Below are 10,280 nucleotides of genomic sequence, written 5' to 3'. Positions count from 1 at the left end.
TCGCTTATTTTTGCTTTGGCACCACAGCGCCACTTACAGGCCTGGCATACATTTTGCAGCGTTTTCATGCATTCGTGTGGACGATCACATTTATTTTACGTCTCCATCTTTATGGCAAACAATTTGGAAAATATCAGTGTTTCGTGTTCGTTTTGACTTCGTGTGGACGGGGCCTAAAACATCTCGCCTGGTCAGCCAGGCCAACAACGACCCTAACGACTCCCTTTTCAGAGGCACGGTCCAGTATTGGGTCTTGCAGACAGAGAACGACCTCAAGGATGACCCATTACTAAGGGGTGGACCTGTTTTTTCGGTTCAATTTGCTTGTTTTCTAAGCCATAACAAGACTTTTGTTTGGGCCACTCTATAAGCCTGGAACTCAGTGCTACTCCAGACATTTTGAATTGAAAAAGCTTCCTGGATGGGAAGCGAAACGTCTTCAAACTTGGAAAACAAAGTTCGATGGTTTGTTTTTAACTTTTTTAACTTTGTTGGAAATCCCATTGTTAGGGTTTTAAAAAGAACAGAAAGTGGAATAAGGGAGAAGTTGAGAAATTATCAGATCATTGTTGGTGATAAACTGCATAAAATATTGAGCAACCGCAATCACTTTCCTGTTTTATTCTAAAATTGTAGTTGACACATAATACCAAAGAATAGAGCGGAAATTTTCCTTTATATCTTCATGGACTAGAAAGGACTTATTGTAGACAACAGGCAACTTGTATTTACAAAAGTACATCCCAGTATCAGAACGTTCTTTATTTTAATGCAGGGCTCGATGTTAACCATCGCCCGATCTCCCGGGGCAAGTAGTTTTTATTTTTGTTAGAGTTTAAATTTCATTCCATTTGCTCGCCGGGCAAGTGCAATGATCGCAAAAAACAATTATTTATCACTCAAAATTACTTTAAAATCACCGAAATTCGATGAAAACGACCCAGAAGTGTTGCCGGCGCCATTTCTGTTGTTTTGTACACATTCTCGCGTGATTTGAAAAAGGCGCGTGATTTGAAAAAGCCAGGTGACTTTCCATCAGATGGCGTGATTTTTGTCCACCTAGCGGTAATTTTGATGTAGTTACCAAAATGACAAACAAGCTAGAAAGCGCTATTGTACCTGTGTTTCTGTATCATTTTATTTGCATAATCACTCAAAAATCACCTACATTGGAAGAAAACAACCCAAAAGCGTTGTCGGCACCATTTCTGTTGTTTTGTACACATTATTGCGTGATTTAAAAAAAGGCGCGTGATTAGAAAAAGTTGCGTGATTTTCCGCCAAATAGTGTGATTTTTGTCCGGGAATTGGCGCGAATAAGACCCATTTTTTTCGACTTGGCAGGCTAAAAAACAACAACAGGGCAAAACAATCTAAGTACAGTAACACACACACCACCTATTTCACCCACCACCCACTTAGCATCAGAGATCCTCTTTACCCACCACCCATCCTCATCCATTCACTAAAGCAAAGTTTAGTTTGAAAAGAATGTGCAGGAAGGATTGAAAAGCATGTTAACACGGTAATGTAGGCTTGAGTTCATTATCTGACGCTTGCATACACACACCAGGAACCTGTAAACTTAAAAAAAATACTGAATTACAAAAAACATAAAAAAAAAACAAACATGTTTCATTGATATATATACAAAAATTAATATTAGAAACTATATTTTTCAAACATTATACTGGGCAAGTAAAAATTGTTTCTGGGCAAATGAAATGTGAGTGTGTGTGTGTGCCCTTTGGGCAAGTGGTGAAAATCCTTAACGTCAACCCCTGTAATGTCCCCAGATAAGTATCTGATATTGTGTAAGGTACCAAATAATCATTCAACATGGAAAAAAGGAGCATAAAACTAATATGACGTCAGTGCTGATGTTACAAATTTGTATTTAGACTTGGATTAACCCTATATGTCAGATATCATTATATGTAAATGCTTCAGATAAGGTCATCTTTACCGGCTCAATCACCTCCACGTTCCTCACAGTCGGATCCGGTGCAACCGCCGGCCAGTCTGACAGTTCCTGGTACCCAGAAGCTTTAATGTTAAGACTATGGGAGAGGGTTCCCAGTTGGTAACGGTCTCTATCTGAAGGGAGATTAAAAATGATAAATCAATGTAAATGGAAATTAAAGAAATATGACACAAAGAAGGTGATTCAAATAGGAAGTTAGTGATTCAGAGTTTTAAGCATGACAGACAATCACCCATATTTTCCCACTGTGATCAACTGGATAATTAGTGCTTTTGTCTTTGGAGGATGCTGAAAAAAAACAAAAAAATGTGCTCTGCTGTCCGAAAGATGGAGAGAGAGAAAAAGGAAACTTTGCATGTGATTATTAAGAATGACAGCAGTGGACAAGGCCATCCATAAACATCCAGTGGGTGCAAACTGCCTGTGAATTCTAATGTTACAGGAGGCTGTTTCGACCCTTTTGTCAAGGAGGAAGAGAGAAAATTAGGGGATTTTCTTTTTTTTTTTTTTTTGCACCTCTCAGTGTCTGAATAAAAAGGTTAGCGGCTCAATAATTTACCCATCTCATTAGTCCAAGGTAAAGGGGTCTGACCTAACTGCCCTTCAAAGAGACACACACACACCAGAATAATAAGAGCACAGCCTGAATCCACTGGAAATAGAGCCACTCAATTTGAAGTAAATTTTTCCCTAATTCGTATTCAGAGATTCTCTTCTGATTCAAGCAACAGACACGAGAAGGTAATGGATTTAATACTGACAATAAAACTTGTTTATAGGACCTAATACCTTTCAAAAATAAGCCTTAGAGGTTAAAACAAACACATTAAGTACCTTTGAAAGCAGATTCAAGGACGGGAGCAGGCTTGGAGGCCAGTAATATGCGCCGGGCGTACTTGTTGAGGGCGCCGCTCTTCTCGTTGGGCACAATCAGCTGCCTGATGAAACGTGTTCGGTCTCTGATGTCGTAGTTCTGGTCATATTTGCCAAGGTTCAGAATGTACTGGGTCAACAGCTTGGTCTGGGAATTAAAGGAGAGGTAGGGCTAGTCCAACTGGATTTACCAAGATGGAGGATTTTTATTGAGCCCTAGCTTTATTACTAAACATTTAATAAAAAAATGAGTTATTTTACCACTATTAAGGGTAAAAGGGTCCAGCAATTCCCCATACTGGTGAGGACCTGACCTGGTATAAGCCAGATTGATGCTGCATAACGTTCAAATTGAACTTCATGTATTGATCTGGGAAGACTCATGTAGAAAGTGTTTGCAAAACAGAGGGACAGTCAGGGCAATTGTTGGAGCTGATTGGGTACCTGCCTCCTATGTCAAAGTTTTAGCCAATCACAGCAGCAGTAGCAGGTTGATTTGCTTAACAACCGGTGGAGTTAACTGATTATGAGGGTATTCCAGCCAAAACTTGGGCAGCCATGTTTATTTTGCTTCAGCCTTCCGCCTCTGGTTGACGTGGTGACATCACACACATCACTGCATTTCATTGGTCCAAAACTTTTCAAGGCTAACATATCAGCCGACTCCTGGCAAGATGTGTTTTCGGGAGTTTGAGAATTCACAAATCACGCGACATTCATTTTTCTTGCAAAGTAAGTGAAGACCTGCTGCCAATAGAAAAAAAAAAAAAATCACAATTTTATTTTTATTTTTTGCTAAAAGCTATAATTTAATGTGATGAATGTGACGAAATGGAGGAAATGGGATACCACCACCAATTCTTTATTCTGTCTAGCAAATGCCCTTCATTTTTAAGCTCTGCCCCCTACTGCTAACTTTTAATTACCGCAGGGAACCTGATAATTCTTCAGGTTTTATTTTGTGAAAGAAGTAAGTTTGAAGGTAGAAGCTCATTAAAACAAACCCTTAAAACGTCAATGTTTCTGTAGAGATGCGTCCAAAAATATACTGCTGCCTGAAATCGTTGGATTTTTCAACACGATCAGCTCTTAAAGCGCCTGTCACACCTTGACGATTTAGATGGCGTATGCCTGACGTATGGAAAGTCTGGCAAAAACGCCGGCATACTTTGGATAAGTTGCGAATTTGTTTTTTTATACGTTGAGCATGCTGCCAGCTTTTTAGGAGATTCTGGGACGTCGGGCTTACGCTGTCTAAATTGGCAAGGTGTGACAGGGCCCTAAATCTAAGTTTTATTCCTTGGTTCGTGTAAATAATTCATAACATAGTACTAGGCTATTTCCTTTTTTTTGTTTTCCCATTATAAAAATTTGGTCATGGGATATTCCCAACCACCATCCCCACCCGGGACACCAAGACGGCCTGGTATTCTGTACAGAAGACTGAGCTAGGGAAGACAAGCAGCTCTTCATGTGGGGAGAAATACATTTGGGATCTTTCAGATTTATGATAACAATATTATGGTAGGATTTGGTTTGGAGGGAATCCCTGTATTGCGCCAATGGAACTTTTGTAAAAATATCTGTTTAATCAAGAGTCTTTAATCCAAAAATATGGACCATGATCTGAACCCAGCATGAAAACCTTCTGCACCTGCTTAGAGTTTGTCAGGTAAAGCTTCGCTGCCAGGTTGACGGTCTGCAGCTTTACAATATCCTCTTCTGAAGTGAAAGTCTTTGCCATCTTTCGGAGCACATCTGGTGCGATCTTCGGCACCCTCTCGCAGTATTCCCCCATCAACCACAGGATGCTGGCTCGAGCCATGGGAACCTGCAAAAATAGAGATGAAAAATCAACTAAAGTGTTTCTAATTCAGGGCCATAGTGAAAAAGGATAACCCATACAGTGATGTTATCGAAGAGCTTGGCCATGTGCTTGATGATGTCACCGTGCTGGGTGGGCTGAGTCTGCAGCAACTTCTTGATGACCACCACACTCTCAGCCACGACTGTCTCTGTAGAAACAGGCCAAGCAGTAAGAACACATGCAGCACCGCATGTTGGCTTTTATCTCACATTTATTACCATCTCTGTTGGAAAGCAGCAACACCAGGCCGTTGAGGCAGGTGTCTGTGACCTCTGAGATGTTGGTGGCACATCTGCCGATGGCCTGGATGGTAGCAGCAGCAAACGCCTTGTCCTGGCTCTTCACATAGGTCTGAGGTTCAATTCCAACCATGAGAAGAACAATCAGTGAAGGAAAATCTTATTTCTTTTAAGCAATAATCATGAGTAAAAAAAACATACCTGAAATTCCCTTAGGATGGTGGAAATGTTGGCTTCATTGGCGAGATTAGTCAGGATCTCCAGCTGTAAAATCAAAAATAGAAATGTCGTCATCAAGCACATTTATTAGAACACAGAATAAAAAATATAAAAAAACAGGATTTTAATACAAAACTTTATTTGCATCCCAGCCATTGTAAAACAGATAAACATTGTGGGCATTTCTACAGATTGGTGCATTAAATTAATAATTGCACAAATAAAAGAATAGCTACAGCTTTGGAAAACAAGAAAGAAAACATGTGGGTGGCAATGGGTCTTTAATAAATAAGCAGGGTGATTTAAAAAAGCAAAACATTTATAATAGTTTTTCAAAGAATCCAGCTTATATGCATTTGAAATATTAGTTTTCATTTACTAGAAACTGCAGGTAAAAATATAAATGTATTCTAAATCTAAACAATGAATAACATCGATTCTCACTTGTGATGTATAGGAACATATTTTACTTTGCCGACCTGATCACTTTACTTTACTACATATCTAAACTTCTCCCCCACCGCCATCAGAAAGCTGAATGTTGGAAAAAAAACTCTAAATCATGCAACAGACTATGTGTAAACCTGACCATATCAATGCGTTTTTTTTGCACCATGTTTACATTTGATCACTGCTGCACTTTAAGAAAATGGAAATGTGACGAGAGCTCTGTGTAAAAAAACTAAACAACAAATGTTGTCTAAGTCTAAAGGTTACCAAGCAACACAAGGACCCCATTTACACTACCCTTGAAAAACCGTGCAGAGACCGGTCCGAGCTCAGTAACTGAGATAACTTATCGTGTGTAAATGGAAAGCAAACTGAACTCAACCGAGCTAGACACAACCGAACCGCGCTAACTGCAGACCAGTTCCAGAGCTGGGCTCGGCTCGGTCTTTCCCTGGCTCGGTTCTCTGATAACGAGCGCATGAGCAGAACGCGTCATCTCCGTCTGGCTGCACATCCCAATTCACACTCCATTCCAGTAGTTGGCGGTAATGCCCCTCCGGAAGTTGCTTGCCAACCAACACAAAACAGAAGAAGAAGAACAACAACTATAAACATCTACGAAAGGTTGCCGTCTTCGCCTGACCCTCCGCAAACACCCAAGTACATTAATAATAATCATTCCCTCTTTCTTTTCTCTTTCTTCTTCGTCTTCTTCTTCTTCTTGTGTTTTATGGCGGTAGGCAAACAACTTTTGGTGCATTACCGCCACCAACTGCTTTATTTCTTCCTTCAATACTGGCAGTAATACCGCAGATCATCACTAGGAGGCGAGTAACCGAGATAGCGTGATGTGTAAACGGTAGTCAGAACCTAGCTCTGATCAATTAACCAGGCCGAACTGGGTTCTGACGACCGTTTACACATCACGCTATCTCGGTTCCCCGACTCCTCGCCTCCTAGTTACGATCTGCGGTATTACTGCCAGTATTGAAGGAGGAAATAAAGCAGTTGGTGGCGGTAATGCACCAAAAGTTGTTTGCCTACCGCCATAAAACACAAGAAGAAAAAGACGAAGAAGAAAGAGAAAAGAAAGAGGGAATGATTATTATTGCTGTACTTCGGTGTTTGCTGAGGGTCAGGCGAAGACAGCAACCTTTCGTGGATGTTTATAGTTGTTTATAGTTGTTCTTCTTCTTCTGTTTTGTGTTGGTTGGCAAGCAACTTCCGGAGGGGCATTACCGCCAACTACTGGAATGGAGTGTGAATCGGGATGTGCAGCCAGACGGAGATGACGCGTTCTTTTCATGCTCTTGTTATCAGAGAACCGAGCCAGGGAAAAACCGAGCCAAGCCCACCTCTGGAACTGGTCTGCAGTCAGCCGGTCTCGGCATGGATCGTTTTTCAAGGGTAGTTTAAATGTACATGTACTCCATGAATTCATGCTCACTATTTAGTGAGATCAGGTAGTTTGCGATAATGCAGGAGTCCGTTACCTTCAGTGTTTTTATGTGTGTGGCATCTGTGGACCTGACATAGAAACTCTTCATGTATGGCTCAAACATCCCCTGTTTGGAAACAAGCGATAAAAAACACGGATACTGGAGAATGGAATGATGGGAAACAAAGAGAGGTTCTGTTTCATGATCAAGTCTCACCTTCCTCTGAATGGACATGGTGGCGATGTTCTGGAGCACCACGTACTGTACCTCTCTGTATAAAAATAAGAAAAACAGCGTTTAAGCGTGATCACAGGGGGCGCTGCAGAGAGCTTTACGTTTAGAGTTTTTATCTTGATTACCTGTGGCTTCTTAGCAGTCGAACGAGTGACTTGGTGACGATGCTCACTTCATGTTTAGGAGCTAGATGCCAGTAAAGCTGAGCAACACCCATCACAACCTGAATACAAAGAAAATCCTCAAAGAAATGTTGATTTTTAAAAGGATTTTTTCCCTTAACAGCACACATCTATAACCACTTTAAAGAAAAAAAAACAATCATTTTGTCCAGCTCTACATTTGGTAGAAGGTAATTTTTCAGGGGAGCTTTAAATGGTGGGAGGACGCGTGTCCATCGCGGGGAGGCAGGACGGAGAGCACGAGGAATCTATGAAGATGGAGGATGTCACTGTGCTGTCACGAGGAAAGACACAGCATGTCACATTTTAATCAACACTTTCATTTGGGAGCATTTTTCCTCCCGCTGCTACACTGAGACAGAGACCTTGAGACTCCTGGTTGATGGAAATGTGTAATCAGTTTTCTTTTTTTAGTTTAAAGGTTCCCTGCAGCAGCAACTAAGAGATATACAAGGAATATATAAATGGAAGGTGTCTGTTCCAATCGAAAATCAAAAACAAGATATTATCATAAAAAAATGTTGGATCAGTTTGATAAATACAGATCTTTTACTTTTAATAAATACAAGCAAAAAAAATAGTTTTTTAAAATTACTCTTAGGATAATTGTAGTTCATAAAATCGAAGCTGAATTTTGTTTCGTTTGATTATTTTTTCTAAACTGGTTCTGGACCCTTGTTAATTTCATGATGTAAAGCCCCTGTCACGCCTTGACGATTTAGCCAGCGTATGCCTGACGTACCAAAAATTAGGCAAAACGTTGCCATACATTGGATATGTTATTGGTCAGTTTTGTATAAATTATGAGCAAGCTGAAGTACGCTCAAACAAATCGACATACGGCAAGTACATTGAGACGTATGACAGCAACGTGAGCCATAAGTTACAGGTCAGTTATCTGATCGTTGTTATACGTTAAGTGTAAGTTACTCATAAGTTGTGGTGTCTGGCTTATGCAAAACCTATGAGGAACTTCTGCATAACTGCTAAGCCTATCAAGAACTCATTTCCGACTTATACCAACGTATTTGACGTGTTCCAGACGACCGCTGAACGTGTTTTTATCTTATAGCTACTGTTTAGTGGTGTATTGGCAGCGTTTTGGTATAAAAGGGGGTTCACAGGAGGAAACCGTCAGTACTCTTCCAGACTTCATCCCTATCATAGGGTGAGCGAGAAGGTGAGTGTGAGGGATCCTCCCTGTGATCACGCACACAGCCAACAAACATCCTATTAGACATTAGGGGTGTAAATAATAATCGTTTTGTATCGATGCATCAATCCAAAAGCCGACGATCCGATGCATCGATACGTCCGCAAAAGTATCGATTCATGTTTTTGTGTTTTTCCTCCGGTCTATTTTCATCCATTTGCTCCTGGGCGTAATTCTCCCTCCCGTGCTGCAGTGGCGCTAAACCTATTTTGCCCTCCTACCTCGCTTCCTGGTTATACACTTACAGCAGTGTGTCGCAGTGAGCTTGACACAGACATTTTTGATTTATCCCCAATATTGAAGCGTGGTCTGAGCTACACACTGTGGGTCTAGATACGGCCGAGGCGATGAGGAAGTGGGGGCGAGTTTAGTCCGACGACGGAGGGACATGAGGGCCAAAAAGAGCGGAGATCCAGGTGGAAAAAGGGTCCCAGCGTTCTCGTGCAACTCGCTGTTCTAGTGGGTCAAAGTTCACGAGTTGTTTTCCACAATTTCGGTCATAAAAGCAAAACAAGCCGGCCTCCTGTCTGCGGCACTGTTTGCGGTCGGCTACAATTTGGAAGAGGAGCAGCGGAGCTTCTGTGGAGGGGGCAGGGACATCTGAAGCGATGTACTGAATTGCACTCATTGCACTGATTTTGTGCAGTATTTTTTTGATGCAACTTTTCTATTTCTGTTATTTGCTGTTGTTTCTAAAAAAAAATCAAATCGTTGGGTCAGGAAATAGATACTGAATCGAGTCGCCATGATGGGTGTGATTTACACCCCTAGCAGACATGATGCTGAATCTGCTGCGACTGCAATCGTTCTTTCTTTCTATCTTTTTGATGGCGAGCGGTCAACAGCAGCTAGGTTAATACCGCAATCAAATCTTTTTATGAAGGCCAGGCGACTCTGGGCGCATTGCTGCCCCCCTCAGGACATTGGCTTGTGACATTTCATGGGCATTAAGCTGCCGTGCGTTATGCATAAGTTAGGCTGTCGTTGGACATAAGTTCTGGACTCGTTATGAATACTCCATGAATATACCCAAAATTGAAAAAAAGCATAGAAAGTTCAGCGTATGCCAGGATTTTAGGAGATTCTAGAACGTCAGAACGTTAGGGCTTAAAGGAAATGTAAAAAGGAAAATTACTGATTATTTCAACACAAACACGTGCATGACATGTTCTATAGGTGAATCTGTTAGTTAACTCTCTAAAAGGAGCTGGACTTGTGGGCGGTAGAGGAATGTTTTAACTCACAGCAGTGTTCCTGCTCTGCAGGAGAGGTTTGGTGTTCCTCAGCAGAAGCCTGTGGTCTGGATCCATGATGTAAGGCTTTGCTTCTTTCTGGTCTGGTTTCTCCTCGGAGTCAGAGCCATAAAAAGCTTTCTCGTTGTTCTCGTCAAAAACAGCATCCTGCAACACAAACATTAACGTTATAACTGGATTTTTGGAGAATCACTGTCTCTTTCTGAGATACTTACTGTGACTTACAAAAGTATTCAGAACTCAGAGTTTTTTTGTTGTTGTGTTGTGAGACTATTAAATAAAAGCAAAGTATATTTTTTATAATTTTGGAAGCAGTTAACAGTAACA

The 10,280-nt window shown here is 41.1% G+C and overlaps 1 protein-coding gene across 1 annotated transcript in view; it reads right to left on the bottom strand.

Moving 5' to 3' along the window:
- ap3b1 (adaptor related protein complex 3 beta 1 subunit) overlaps window positions 1-10,280 on the bottom strand; it is a 91,916-nt gene that overhangs the window by 55,008 nt on the left and 26,628 nt on the right. Inside the window, exons 8-17 of the mRNA XM_015389047.1 lie at window positions 9,945-10,100; window positions 7,431-7,528; window positions 7,288-7,342; window positions 7,126-7,197; window positions 5,165-5,227; window positions 4,943-5,075; window positions 4,763-4,872; window positions 4,512-4,688; window positions 2,819-3,005; window positions 1,967-2,097 (exon numbers count right to left, since the gene is read on the bottom strand). Coding sequence (XP_015244533.1) covers window positions 1,967-2,097; window positions 2,819-3,005; window positions 4,512-4,688; window positions 4,763-4,872; window positions 4,943-5,075; window positions 5,165-5,227; window positions 7,126-7,197; window positions 7,288-7,342; window positions 7,431-7,528; window positions 9,945-10,100 — 1,182 coding nt within the window. The remainder of the gene's footprint in view (window positions 1-1,966; window positions 2,098-2,818; window positions 3,006-4,511; window positions 4,689-4,762; window positions 4,873-4,942; window positions 5,076-5,164; window positions 5,228-7,125; window positions 7,198-7,287; window positions 7,343-7,430; window positions 7,529-9,944; window positions 10,101-10,280) is intronic.

Source organism: Cyprinodon variegatus, unplaced genomic scaffold (assembly GCF_000732505.1).
Source record: "Cyprinodon variegatus isolate N-32 unplaced genomic scaffold, C_variegatus-1.0 Scaffold446, whole genome shotgun sequence".
Lineage (NCBI taxonomy): Eukaryota > Metazoa > Chordata > Actinopteri > Cyprinodontiformes > Cyprinodontidae > Cyprinodon > Cyprinodon variegatus.
The sequence above is the reverse complement of the archived record's forward strand: the minus strand, read 5'-3'. Positions and strand labels throughout refer to the sequence as shown.